A 15189-nucleotide genomic window follows, 5' to 3' on the forward strand; every position below is an offset into this window, starting at 1 on the left:
ATAAATGGTGAAAAAGTTGTGGTTTTTCGTTATTTATCATACTATTCACCCTTACAATTTTAAAGTTCATAACCTGGACAAAGGATGGGTGTCTGAGCTTGTTTAATATAGGGGAAGCTGTGAACTTGAGATATCATTTGAATACCATTGGAAGAACCTGACTGTTGACATTATTGTACAATGTGCAACATTATAGTCAAGCCCTCCATGGGCAGAACAGGTATTGTTTATACAGAAAATGTGTCGTGCCTGCATACATCAAGATCGCCATATAAACCTCTGAAATCTTGAGTTTAATTCATTTTTACGGCTTCCCACAGTAAAGTTTCCAGTACTTTAACTCTATTAGTTCTGGATTTTACGTGGTCCACAGGTAGTTGGCCTCTTTCATACACTCACCTGCAATTATCAATAAAGCATTTACCTAATAACGATATTCAATGAGGAAAAAATGCACAACCTTTGTGTATAACCTATGGTCATCAAAAATAGTCAAATATCACGCTACTGTACGTGAGCATAAACTTGTGGGTTTGAGCATGACCCAACGATTATTGTGCTGGTCTGTAAATCTGAGGTTTTATGATTCATGTCCTGTTACAGCAAAAAAATAGGGAGAGCTATCACGGGTGGCTCTTGTGTTGCTTTGCGCAAAATTCAGTAAAGAAAACTATTAAGCGACAATGTATATTTTAAGCAGTTAATGCATCTTTAATCCAATGAACGAAATAAAACACATCTCGTTTATTAATTATAAATTAAAAAACAAAAACGCATGTGTGGACTCTTTAACTTAAAGAGTATGCCACTTGGCAATCACTATCCAAAGTAGTAAACAAATCAAATAGAATAATTAGCACAAGTAAACCCGCACTAAAGAAATCAAAGACGATATTTAACACGTGTATACCCGCACTAAATAAATAACAAAACCAATAACATATATATATATATATACCTGCACTAAACAAATCAAAAATGATAATTAGCATGGATATACTTGCACTAAATAACTCAAAGACGATAATTAGTATGTATATATTCACACTTCACAGATCAACGTGTGTATGTGTATTTTCTTATAGCAAAGCCATATTGGGCTATCAACTGTGTCCACCGAGGGGAATCGAACTCCTGCGACAAATCAAAGACGAAACCTTTGAATATTTGCGTTTATGTCAATAACAATTAACTGCAGTGTAAAGAATGACGAATAATCTTAAATAAAAAAAGTTAACGTACTCTTAAATAATTATCTTTACATATGCTTTTATCAGCTGTCAAGTTAAAAAGGAAAAGATCTATTACACTGTAATTCATCATTAAACTTGGAATTTTATAGGATCATTTTGAGAATTGGGTTGATAATTTTACATAAATGTGCCTAGATGGCTTAGCCACAATTTAATATATATTCTATACCAACTGGTAGTCTACAGCATTAAACAAAATATCAGTTAATAATGTTATTAACTCAGCTGTAGACTGCATCACTATGATGCAAAATTATTCTTTTGTTAGACGGATTATTTTAATTTATTTGGTGAAAATAGGGCCCAGTCCAGTTCATATAATAGTGGAAAATTAGTTCATTTCTTCCTTAATTTTGTTATAGACTACTATCACTTGTACGCAGCAGTAGGCATAAGCTAAGTTTACAAATAACATTTTCATTTTCAACAGAAATTTATTCATCAGTTGTACTACGATTAATGTACAAACTTAACTTAAAACCTAGTGGCGGAATATATGAGATAACTAACTCTGATTTGAATACTTTACTAATTTCTCATCACTGAAAGAAATGACCTAAACTCTCAGCTTGACCGGTTCTCGTATTCACTGCGTATATTTGCTTACAGATATTTCATGAAGTCTCTCACTCATTAAAATTCTCGAGGATTCTAAGATTACTTTTACAAATTTTATAACATTAGTATAATCGTTGTGTTAGCATGTCCCTCTAGCGAGAAAATAAATCCAAACATCGAAATTAAACTTACCAGAAGTGCGTATGATGTTTTTTTACCATAACTATCATATAATAATAGCCCGTCAAGAACGGTGATTATGTCTAGATGGTGCTATAAAGTTATGCAAATAATAATATAGTTATATAAGTATTTATTGTGCAAATATTTTAACAATGTGTCTTGTTTTTTTTTTAATTGTGTGCATCAACGCTTTGTTTGCAAATGTCTATTTACAATCACAATATCGTTACGACCAGTCTTATAGGTTTTCATTTTAGATAAATTGTTGACTAGATCACTGTTAAGTTTGGTGTGCAGGTGATGTTAAGTTCGTAGATGTTATTGATTTACAAATGGATTTAGATCATTTATGGAATTGGACAAATAAATGAGAGATGGGTTTTAATTATGATAAATGAAAAATAATGCATGGGGGCTTTCATAACTTGAATTTAAATATTTGGATTGGAATAACCGTAACAGGGTCATGAAAGAAAAGGATCTTTGTATAACGGCGATCAGGCTATGAAGTCATTCAAGCAGTGTGCTGTTGCTTGTTTTAGGGCAAATATGACTTCAGGTTGTATCTACAGAAATATTGAATACAAGTCTAAGGTTATAGTTTTACAGCATAAGTTACTGGTTAGACCACACTTGAAATATTGTGTTCAGTCTTTGGAAGGACAATGAATTTTTGAAAAGATCTCAGAGGAAGGCCACTAGAATGGTGCTTGGGATAGAGGGGTTGTCATAAAAGGAGAGGTTAAAATTGCTGAAATTGTTTTATTTTGAAAAAAGAAGAGTTAGAGGGGACCTGATTCAGATGTTTAAGATTTGTTACATCATCTTTCATACTTAGCAGTGAGAATGGTTGAACTAGAAAACGAATATAAATTTTGGGAGGGTATGAGTCAAACTTCAGTTAAAAGTTTTATTTTTCTAACACAGTTAGCTTTGAATACTGTGAAAATAATAAGTGGGTTTAAGAGTTTCTTTTAAACTTATTTAAAAATCAAAGTGTGTGTGTTGCAAACTTTAACAGAGTACTATTGAATATGATATCATGTACATGATGTCATTGTTAAGAATTATTCGTTTTACCTACATTGCTTATATATTGGCAATTCATGCTTTAGTAAATACATGATATAGTATATTAGTGTAAGGAAAAAAGTGTAGAAATACATTTCAGAGATTCTACAAAGTGTATGGTGGAGAAAAACAAATAAAGCATTCCATGTAAATGGGAAAATAAATAAGACAAACATTACATTTCTTAAAAATAAAATACAGAGGACACCAAGGACACATGTAGAGGTGAATTCTGACTGTCTTAATGTGTCATCAATTTGAAAAAGGTTACAAACAGTTTCAGACAGAATTTTTCTCCTTCATCAACCCAAAGCTAAGAAGGAAATATAATACGTAAAAACTATAGAAATATCAAACCATTTAAACTCTTGCTAAACTGTGAAAATAGCCTTAATAATATAAACTGTGGTACAGATAGCCTTCGAGTAGCTTTGTGCAAAATTTAAAAACAAAGAAACAATATAAACTGTGTTTGTGTAAGTTTATTCACCTCTGTCAGATGTGACCAGATTTGACATTCATCAATGACCTTGTCACCTGGAAATTGAAGTCTTTGTTCTTGTACTTATATCACTTAGTTACATGTTGTACCTGGCAAAGTCAGATCAGTATACTGTTCTGCCATAAAATATCACTTTATTATGTTTATAAAACATTGTTTGCTAACTTCTGAATTGTTGTTGGTTTGATATTTTTAAAGTCCTGGGAAAACCTTGTCTGGTTGAGTTGTTTTATTGGTCTGTAATCCCTCAATCTTATACCTTAACCATTATGGAAGATAGTTACTTATACTGTGGTTTTTATGTTAAGTACTAGAATTCAGAATAATGGAAAAGTTTTAAGTGCTTCAGATTCATTAACATTTTTGGATACTTGTAATACTGCTGTGAGGAACACAAGGATGATTTAGTGTTTCTGTTTACTACTTGCTGGAAGGAGCTGTTCATGTTACAATATGTCATTAGAGAGATTTTGTTGAAATATGTTTAATCATGAAATTGTATAATTAAAATGCTTGAGATTCTAAAAACAGCTTATTGAGGTTAGAATGAAATTCCATAAGTCTGTTGTGCAGTTAAATATGTTTTTCAAAAACCTTGTAATCATATTACAAAGACAACCTGTTATGTGTGTTGTAGCATCCATCACCAATAGTTGGCTAGCTTGTTTACTGTAATTTTTTGTATGGTAACTGGAAACTGTTTGAAGGTGTACAGGAGTTATTTTATTCTAGGATTTTGGTTTTGAAATTAAAGACAAATAATTAATCAGTTAAATGAGTCAGTTGTTACCTTCTACAAAGAAGAGTGTGTAATTAACACATAATATCATAAGGATATTAATTAAATAAAGAATGAAAGATGAACATTAACGTTATCCTTTATATGAATATTTCTTTTTTAGTGAGTACCTTGAACGAGTAGTAATAATGAACAGAGCAGCAGCTTGTTTGAGTTCAGTGAAAATCAAATGTTGTTTATATATATTTATTAAAATTTATGTTTATTAGACATTTATTGCAGTTTGTCAACTTCTTATTGGCTTGGATATTTTGTTACTGAAAATATTTTTTCCTATTTAAAGTTTGAATCTGTTGTGTACACCTTTAGGTATATATCAGTTTTTATACCACTTTAAAGTTCAATAAAGATCACTTTACTAAAATAAAAATGAAACTGCTAAAAGTAGGTGTGTGTGTTTTTATTAACATACAAACACACTGATTAATAGGTGTGACATACACACACACTATGTGTTGTGTAATTTGAAACATATTGTTTATATTATTTTAAAATTTCATTCATGAGTTTCTTTGAAGATATAATAACCACTTAATTGTAACACTAAGAAATATTTCAGTGTTACTGTTGTGACATATCATGACCTTACCAAGTTCAGTTGGTCGATTTTTGGAGCCTCACCATGAACAAATAGCATACAGTAATCTTAACCAACAACGTGGAAAATCTCAGTTTCTAGGTAAGCTTTTAGCAACTAGAAGTGGTGAAAAAACATCATAATATTAACATTAAATCTTCTGAGAACTGAAGAATGACTCCTGAGATGTGTACGTTTAATAAATGAATTTAAAGGTATGACTTTATACGAGTGAAATTAAATAGTTTTTATTCAGATAAAGATAGCCAATGACATTAATTTTATGTGTAATTATAGAGATAAGCCTGATTTTCCAGGTGATTTGTAACTTCATTTTTCAAACAAATTGGCTTACACCTAAAGTTTATATTATTGCTCATTACTAATTAACCGAAGCTTACATTCTTGCTTGTCCTTATACACCTAAAGTTTATATTGCTCATTACCAAGCACCTATAGCTTACATTATTGTTTGTCGTTATACACCTAAAGTTTATATTATTGTCCATTACTAAGCACCTATAGCTTACATTATTATTTGTCCTTATACACCTAAAGTTTATATTATTGTCCATTACTAAGCACCTATAGCTTACATTATTATTTGTCCTTATACACCTAAAGTTTATATTATTGTCCATTACTAAGCACCCATAGCTTACATTATTGTTTGTCGTTATACACCTAAAGTTTATATTATTGTCCATTACTAAGCACCTATAGCTTACATTATTATTTGTCCTTATACACCTAAAGTTTATATTATTGTCCATTACTAAGCACCCATAGCTTACATTATTGTTTGTCGTTATACACCTAAAGTTTATATTGTCCATTACTAAGCATTTAAAAGTTAATATTTTTTCCATTACTGATCACTTCATATTTATAATGTTGTTCTTTAGTAAACATTGAAAGTTAATAGTGTTCTTTATACCTTAACATTTAAATTTTACATTATTTTTCCATTACTACATATTTAAACTTTGTTGTTAATGTTTGTATTACTTTCTATTCCTAAATACCTAATTTATATTACTGCAAAACTTAAAGCTAAATGTCTAAGATTTTAAAGATATTGAGCCTGCTGACAAGACCATAAACAAGGCAGTATGACTGACTTGGCAAAATCAAGTAGTTCCAAGAAAACAGCAAAAGAAAAGTCTTTAGGATTAAGACTTTTGCATTACAAAATTGCAAAGATGGTGGATAGTTAAAGAATTGTTAGTCAATGTCTTATTATTGTATTTACCATGTATATAATTTCCCATAATATATATATGGAATAAACAGTTAATGTGAATTATATTATTTATTTCATGTTATATTTGGTCTGGGAAATCAGTTTTTAGGGTTTTGGAAAACTTTTGTTAAGGTTGTGGATGAAGAGGGTATAACACACTTGGCCTGTTCTTTTTCTGTTTTGTTCAACCTTACGTATCTTATCTTCTTCACTGGGTGAAGAACATACATGTTCCTGAAGTACTGCTGTATCCCAAAGGTGTGCTTCATATTTTAATTGAGACACTTGCTTTCTTTATGGAGGTCACTCTCCATTTGATTACTTGTTTTTGTGCCTTCACCAGCCCCTCCACCTTTCAAATGTGCAATTATAACTGTGATGTAACACCATTTTGAAAGTTAACATTTTCTGACACTGGAAATATATTTCCAATGAGTACTTTCTCCCCACTGATTTGCAGTGTTTTGTGGTTGTATTTGCCAATTCTGAAAAGTGATGAGTGTACTGCAAGGGTAGAAGGAATTAGCTGTGCTAGTACAGAGGGTTCAATGGTATTGGTGGAGGGTGGTCACAGGATCAGCACATTTTGCTGTAAGGATTTCAAAAATATAGGGGTATAAAAAATGGTGCACTTTTGAAAAGCTTGCCAGTACTTAGAGGACAAATGAAGGTCAAAATAACGAGTGAGAATAGATATCTATTTCAGGGTTAGAAAATGTTAACTTTATTTTAGGTTACGGGAGACATTGCTCTGACATTTTTGTCTTTGACACCTCTCTATACACTTTAAGCAATAGGTTAATTTTATTCATTACATCTGTGGGTTGTCAGTACACATCACTATCAGTGTACTTATGTTTATTTGTTAGTTTAGGTTTAAGTAGTGTTTACTAACCTCTTAATAACTAGTACGTAGGAAGTTTATGATGTTGATAGTTGAAGGCCTGAGAAAAATGTTTTATGTGTAAAGCATGAGCTTCTTGTAGCACGTAGGTCTATGAACTGTCAAACCATGAAAGCCTGGTGCTTTTCAACTACAGGTAGGTCTGTTTTAGGTATCATGCTAATACGTTGTTTTCTTACTTCAAAGGGATTCTGGAACGATGTAGTGTTGACCCCCAAGTGGAAGAACTGCAGTATAAGTTAATGGTTGTAGGACCAGCTGGTGTAGGAAAGTCATTCTTCATTTCCTGGTTAGCTGGATTACCACTACAAGAACAATATTATTCCACTCCAGGTTTAGAGTCATAGAATCTCATAAGTATTATCATAAAAGTTCTAAAAGTTGTAATAATAGAAAGATAATGTACACACAGTTATTAGCTGTAGCAATTACTTTTCTATTTTTAAAATTAGAGATATTGCTTTATAAGGAAATGAAGTATTTGGATTATAGTTGTATAAAAATAGAAACACGATTTTAACATGAAGTAACCAAACCAATTTGATCTTACGACTATCGTGTGTTTTGAATATACACACACATAAAGTAAAGAAATGTTTGCTTACATAAACTGGTTTTTTTTCATGGCATTATTTGATCGTTATACTTATCTAATTAAAATTATTGTGATACTAGAAGTACTGTGTTAATAGCTTTGTGAGGTATTTACAATGTTATAATTATGGTAATATGAATAATACTGTGTGAAATATTTACACTGATTTGGTTATTTAATTATATTAATATCAATAATCCATATGCAAAGTTTTTATGCTTAACATTACATCTTTAACTACAGTTTAGATGACTTACAAGTGTGCTAAAATCAACCAGTGTTACAGCTTTGGGAAAAGAACTAAAATTTTTGTCATGAAGTGATAGCAGTAGTTTTACTTTCTGATGAAAAGGGGTAACCAGCCTGGTGGTTAGATTGCTGTCATTGCAGTATGAGGGTTACAGATTCAAAAATCTTCATCACTGAACAATCCTTTTCAGCTATGAGGGCATTTTAATGTAAAGATCAATCCCACTATTCGTTGGTAAAAGAGTAGCCCAAGAGTTGGTGGTGGATGTTGTTGACTAGCTGATTTCTCTCTAGTTCATCACAAATTAAAGGCAGCTGGTGCAGATAACCCTCATGTGGCTTTACATAAACTTCAAAACAAACAGAAGGGTAATCATGAAACTTAACTGTCAAGCGTAATGATTATAATTAAAATTAGTTTTGTGTGATAGAGATGTACAGGGAGAGTATAAAACTACTGTTTTTAGGAGAACTTAAGTTTCTTTGAAACACAAATTTTATTAAGTTTTATTGAACAGCACCTTTATCAATTTTAAAATACCCTGAACAAAGTTCAAACTTGTAGTGAATATCACTTATGATTCTCACTGTACTTCTGGTACAGTCTAATTCTCCTGGAGGTAACTGTAAGGTCTAATTATTTTAAATATAGAGGTTTTGTAAGTAACACAGTACTTCTAGTAAAAGAAAACATCTGTTGTAAATCAGTGCTTCCCCATTCATTAAATGATTGTTTCTGTTAGCAGGTGTGAACACCACCAATATATGTTGTCCTCATCGTCTTTTAGTTGTCCCACAAAAAATGGTCCTTTTTTCCTTGAAGTTTTTCGAAATAGGCTCTGTTGCCAAAAGGAGTGTCAGTGAGGTATTTTTTTTCTGAATAGAATCAACACACATTTGATTAACTATATTGTGTTAACCTTACACAATTTCTTACCAAGAGCATTGAAACAGTATACTTGTTAAGTATGTAGGAGATGTGTTAACCTTACTCAACCCCTTATTGTGTTGAAACTGCGTACCTGCTATGTCTGTTAAGGGGCATTTTAGTAGCAAATACTTTTTTCATTGTAATAATGTGTACAAAGAAAAATGACTGTTTCTTTTATCTGCTCTTTAGAATAATAGATGTTTAAAGAACTCGACAGTTTGTTTGCCCTGTAATTTTATACAAGAAATGACTACCTTGAAGATGATCACAAGATACAACTAAAATTTAAAGAAAAGTTTAAGAATTATTTAAACAAATAATACACCCAACAAGGGCTTTAGTTGGTTGTACCTTGTCTTGTTATTCTGCACATTTCTGGTCATTAACTTTACTTTAAAAAACAAATAAACATTAATCTGGAAGTTACTGTTTATAATATATATGCTAAAATAGCTACTCATCTCACCCCACTGCTTTAACAGTAATTTGGGCCTCTGGCTAATGTGAGGCAGGACCATGTTGTTAGTAATTTGGACTTAGTGTAGCATCAATTCTTCAGGGAGGAATATGGTTTTACCTCATTTATTGAGGAGTTAGTTAAGTATTGTTGGAAGAGAGTTATGATGTTCAATAACACACAGTTTACCCTGGAGTTACTTAACCTTTCAGTACATTAAGACCATGGAGATGTCTAATGGGATTGAGGTTCGATATATTTTTAGAGAATTATGATGACCTATATAGAGTTCATTCTGGAGATAATTAACCCTCTTTATGTGACTTCCTGTATAAGATATATACATACTATAAATATGTAATGTATCTGTACAAACTTTCACAATATTTAAATAAATGGTACAAATCTTCTCGCACAAAAACGTTTCTTTACCCTAACTCTATACCTATTTAATCAAATTGAGAGGCCTCGTAATTGCTGGAAAGAAATACAAAATAAATCTGAATTACCTTTTTTCTTTCCAGAAGACTGCAGGTTGTAACATTAAATTACATTTGTTTATCCTAAATAGCTTAAAACTCATAACTGTATCTACTTGAAATTTACTGATTTATTGCCAAAACTGTGCAACACAACCGATAGGTCACTCAACAAATGTACATCTTCCATTACTGTATTGTATTACATAATGCCCATGCCACTTGTGAGCACACTGTATGAATAATGTTTTTATTATCTTACTTAATCAAGTAATATCTACCCTAATAAGTTTCTAATTTTTACATTTTAATTACTTTTATAGTAATAAAGAATATATACAAAAAACAAGTACTTACTGAGGTCCTCACTTTTTATTTCTCTGCTGTCAATGAAACTGAAACCTACTTTTTAAAACAAATAGTACTAGTACACTAAATAATTATTTAATTAAATAACGTATCTAAGAGTGCAAGATAGTAACATGCATTTAGCAAACAACATTCTATTACTACTATAACTTTTCTGTCTTTCTAACCACATGATTAAAGCCTTTAAAAATACTTATATGCTTCTTAATGTGAATGCTTGTGAGAAACAGTTTCAAACTAGAGGCAAAATAGACAATTGCATGTACAGAAAACAAAATAATATAGTGCATCATAAAACTGTGGATTTCTGTTGGTTGTAAATAATAGATTTTAAAATGTAAGAGAGGCCTGTTGACAATTTGTACAGAAAACAAAATAATATAGTGCATCATAAAACTGTGGATTTCTGTTGGTTGTAAATAATAGATTTTAAAATGTAAGAGAGACCTGTTGACAATTTGTACAGAAAACAAAATAATATAGTGCATCATAAAACTGTGGATTTCTGTTGGTTGTAAATAATAGATTTTAAAATGTAAGAGAGAGCCTGTTGACAATTTGTACAGAAAACAAAATAATATAGTGCATCATAAAACTGTGGATTTCTGTTGGTTGTAAATAATAGATTTTAAAATGTAAGAGAGACCTGTTGACAATTTGTACAGAAAACAAAATAATATAGTGCATCATTTGATAGATTAAAACTGTGGATTTCTGTTGGTTGTAAATAATAGATTTTAAAATGTAAGAGAGACCTGTTGACAATTTGTACAGAAAACAAAATAATATAGTGCATCATTTGATAGATGTAAGAGAGACCTGTTTCCAATTTGTACAGAAAACAAAATAATATAGTGCATCATAAAACTGTGGATTTCTGTTGGTTGTAAATAATAGATTTTAAAATGTAAGAGAGACCTGTTTCCAATTTGTACAGAAAACAAAATAATATAGTGCATCATAAAACTGTGGATTTCTGTTGGTTGTAAATAATAGATTTTAAAATGAAAGAGACCTGTTTCCAATTTGTACAGAAAACAAAATAATATAGTGCATCATAAAACTGTGGATTTCTGTTGGTTGTAAATAATAGATTTTAAAATGTAAGAGAGACCTGTTTCCAATTTGTGAAAGAGAGTATGCGACAGGTGGGTATAGCAAGTTGGTCTGATTTTGTAGTTTATGAAACCTTTAAGATTGAAGACTTTAAAATTTCTGCTTTATCTGACTAATATCTGTAGATTAATTAGTAATTTACTTTAAATTTCATATTTCTCAGAGTTGTGGTTACTAAACTAGAGAAGAATGGTATAGAGAACAAATGTCACAATTCTCATTCTAGAGGGGAAAGAGATTGACACTCTGTTTAAATATTTCATTACAAAATTAAAACTTGAATAAAAATTTTGTTCATTAATTATGCTTTAATGCCAAAATTATTTAAGTAATGACAATAAAACAGTTTATTTAAGTATTAAATATTCTTCTAGAACTTTGTGACACACAACATGTGTTGTGAGAGGGTTAATCATATTTATACCTCTAGAACTTTGTGACACACAACATGTGTTGTGAGAGGGTTCATCATATTTATACCTCTATAACATTGTGACACACAACATGTGTTGTGAGAAGGTTCATCATATTTATACCTCTAGAACTTTGTGACACACAACATGTGTTGTGAGAAGGTTCATCATATTTATACCTCTAGATCTTTGTGACACACAACATGTGTTGTGAGAAGGTTCATCATATTTATACCTCTAGAACTTTGTGACACACAACATGTGTTGTGAGAAGGTTCATCATATTTATACCTCTAGAACTTTGTGACTTGCAACACGTGTCATGAAAAAACACGTTTAAACTTCTAGAAGTTTGTAACATGTTGTGAGAAAGTTAATACCTCTAGAACATTGTGACATGCAACACGTGTTGTCAGTAGGTTGTGGTTTTAGTTGATACAGTCAATTTTTGAACTTGTTAATCAACAGCTCTATAATACTGCTGGAACATTATTTTAATTTTATGGTTCAAGACAGTCAACTCTTGATAGTTGTTCACTGTACTAAAGAACATGTTTTGTCACCTACTGAAGAAATTCCTCCATCAGTTAATAACAGACGATTTTTTCTTTGACTACTGTTATTTATATAATGAAATGGCCTTCAACAGCCAGTCAGAGAAGTGGCCATTAACAGTAACAAGTTTGCTAGATGGGCAATGACTGGTATATTATCCTGGAAGTATGAGGGACTATTGTTCTTACTTTTGCTGCAGAAAACCATGGTATGACTATAGCTTTGATTTTATAATGTTCAAACTATTAAGTGACACATCACGTGACCAGTCTATTTTCATGTGCAACTAAATGGTGTCCATTTTGGGACTAAGCTATTCTGTATGACCATGTGAATAATGAAGTTTTTGTTCCCCTTTGTGGTTATGAATGAAAGTTACTTGTGTATACTTTAGGTTTAGCAAATGAAGGTTCTAAAGGTGTTTGAACACTTTTCACACTACATTTTTAACATTTGACACTCTAGGTTTGGCTTAGTCTAAAGAACCACTAATATGGGAAGTATATTTATAACATTTGTGTTATAAATATCTTTATTTTTCAATGTTAAAGTTCCTCTTAAAGTAATTCCACATACATTTGCTTGTAAAATACACTACTGAGTGTATCATTGAAATGTTTATGTTATTAAGAAATACTATCTTTCTTCTGCTAAGTGATATGTTTTTCTGCAGCACCAGTTCATTTACTTGTTTAGTTATGGTTTTTGTGCAAATAACTAATTTGGTAATTTACTTTTAGCTAAGATTTCATTATTACTTCTCCTACCATAGGTGGACAGAGGCTATGTTTTCACCTATTTGTGTTTTTCAGCAATATTTCTCAAAAATGGCTGAATGGATTTGAACTATAACCCAACTTGGAAATGATTAGTTTTTGTTTTGTTTTAAGAGTCAAGCTGAAAGTCACAAAAAAAAAACTATAAAGATCACCCTTAACATGGGGAACAAATTTTTATACTATTTTTGCTCTGTAGCTCAGTCAAAAATGATCAGATTTTGTGATTGTATAAAGAATATTATTCATCATTGTCCTGCCAAAAATGGCTCATGTTCTTGGATGGACATATACACTTTTTTGTATTTTTTTTTTAAGAGCTAAATCTGATCAATGCTGGCATGGCACAGGTATGCACTTAGAGTGCTCTTCTAGTTTAGTTTTGTTTATAGTTTTTATAAGAAACATGATTTTCTAACAAGTTTATTTCAATTTTCTGAAATAAGATTCTGTGACTGACTTCATTGGTTGTATGATCCATATTATATTGTTTGTGTTTGTATGAAAAATATTAATTCTTGGTTTTTATGTATTGTCAGTCATTTCTTTCTTCTTGGTAAAGCTTCTAGTGATAAATATATATTGCTTGGTTTGTTTCAGGAAAACCTCACTGAGATGGATTGTATAATTCCAATGTTTGATTTCACAGAGAAAGGTTCTTTGCAACTTGTCCAAAAGGAAATAGAGAAGTTCAGTGCAAATGAAAAACACAAACCATGTTTTGTTTCTGTAGGTAGTAGGTAAGTACTAGGAGAAGGAAGTAGGTAAAACAGACACTACAGAAAGACATAAACATGCTCAAAAGAAAAATAACACTTGTATTTCAATATCACACCAGTTCAGTGTTATGTTTTTTGTCTAAGTCATATTACAGATATTTAGAAACTGAATTGTGTCTGACTTTTGTTTGGTAAAATATATATAAAATTAGAAAATATTTTATTGCCTTAGAGATCTAAATAACAAATTTAATTTTAATCGAAGTTAAAGTGTAGTAAAACAGTCTTTGAAATCCAGTAGTTAAAAGCCAGTCACAATTTTTCTTTTGGTACAATAAAAATCATCTTAACCATTTCTGTTGCCTTATGGTGGCTGAACAGAAAGTTTTTGGGTTTATAATGCTAACAATTTAGTTTTGATAGCTGGAATGAGCACTGCATTACATACCCCATTCTGTAGCTTTGTGTTTATAATAAACCATTTTTTGTTGTCATGTCAAACTTTTCACTAGATGATATGTTAGATCACTGGATGTCATCCTGGCCATTTAGCTTCTCTACTATCCATGGTGTTAATGTTGTGTGTATAACTTTAAATATAATAATGCTCATTCTAACAGTATCTACAGTTCAAATGCAGACCATTGTTTGTCTAGTGGTGGACCCAGGTAGTGTCACACTACCCCTACAGGCTAGTATTACCAATGTATATAATATGATGATAGTGCTACTTTAGAACTCAGTTGTGGCCATGGCACAAACTTCCAATTCAACTTGAGTTAAAGAACATTTGTAGTAACTTCATAAAACTAACAAGCATGTACTAGGAACATCAAAACTTTGGAATTATTGGATTTGAAATATCAGTTTACCATTCCATCACTGAGTAAACAGGTGGTATGTTTAGAATATAGTAGCAAGGCAAATTTTACTTCAAACCAAGCCAGTGAAATAGGATAATTTTTAAATAATTCCTTTAAAAAGTGATGCAACAGGAAGAACCTTGTTTTGTATATCATTTTTCCAGTTAAAATATTTGTTTTTCTAACATTGTCAAGTGTATTTAAAACAAAAGTTTTCACATGATAGACTGAAGTTATGCACACAATATTTCTAGATGGGACTTACAAGAACCAATGATAATCAATCAACAGGATATTGCTTTGTTTGAGAAAACTCAGAAGGTGCCAATTATTAAAGTGCCACAAATATCCCCTGAAAATATGTGGCTTTCAGAAAAATCTGCCATTTTAACTTTTTTATGTGAACAGCTGTACCTTCGAGATCAAGCTCTCCTCACACACTGTCCAGTGTAGTTATAGGAAAGTTAGTTACTTGTATTACAGGTACTATTAAATCTCCATGTGTACTGAATAGATTTGGTAATTTTGTGCATCAATTTCTACAATGAAACTGTTATAGAAATTTGTTACTGACAAC

General features: G+C 31.1%; 1 protein-coding gene across 5 annotated transcripts; it reads left to right on the forward strand.

Moving 5' to 3' along the window:
- Positions 1-1897: 1897 nt before the first annotated feature.
- On the forward strand, positions 1898-15123 carry LOC143229970 (ciliogenesis and planar polarity effector 2-like). Of its 5 annotated transcripts, none has more exons than XM_076462871.1 (6): positions 1898-2008; positions 4926-5045; positions 7277-7423; positions 8678-8799; positions 13631-13770; positions 14867-15123. In XM_076462871.1, exons 2-6 carry the CDS (start codon positions 4946-4948, stop codon positions 15063-15065), a joined length of 708 nt encoding a protein of 235 aa, XP_076318986.1. In that variant the 5' UTR covers positions 1898-2008; positions 4926-4945; the 3' UTR covers positions 15066-15123. The 5 variants fall into 5 exon arrangements, with proteins under 5 accessions (XP_076318986.1, XP_076318990.1, XP_076318989.1 ...); XM_076462874.1 differs by having other exon boundaries at positions 1899-2008; positions 8681-8799; XM_076462872.1 differs by having other exon boundaries at positions 1996-2064.
- The last annotated feature ends 66 nt before the right edge of the window (positions 15124-15189 follow it).

This window comes from Tachypleus tridentatus, chromosome 10 (genome assembly GCF_004210375.1).
Source record: "Tachypleus tridentatus isolate NWPU-2018 chromosome 10, ASM421037v1, whole genome shotgun sequence".
NCBI classification, from domain to species: domain Eukaryota; kingdom Metazoa; phylum Arthropoda; class Merostomata; order Xiphosura; family Limulidae; genus Tachypleus; species Tachypleus tridentatus.

What these genes read in the sequence shown, in the direction of transcription:
- LOC143229970 (XM_076462871.1), top strand. Translation starts at nt 4,946, where the DNA reads ATGACCTTACCAAGTTCAGTTGGTCGATTTTTGGAGCCTCACCATGAA. An exon ending in CCAAAAGGAGTGTCAGTGAG is followed by an intron (nt 8,800 to 13,630) that starts GTATTTTTTTTC and finishes GGTTTGTTTCAG; the next exon opens with GAAAACCTCACTGAGATGGA. An exon ending in TTTGTTTCTGTAGGTAGTAG is followed by an intron (nt 13,771 to 14,866) that starts GTAAGTACTAGG and finishes CAATATTTCTAG; the next exon opens with ATGGGACTTACAAGAACCAA.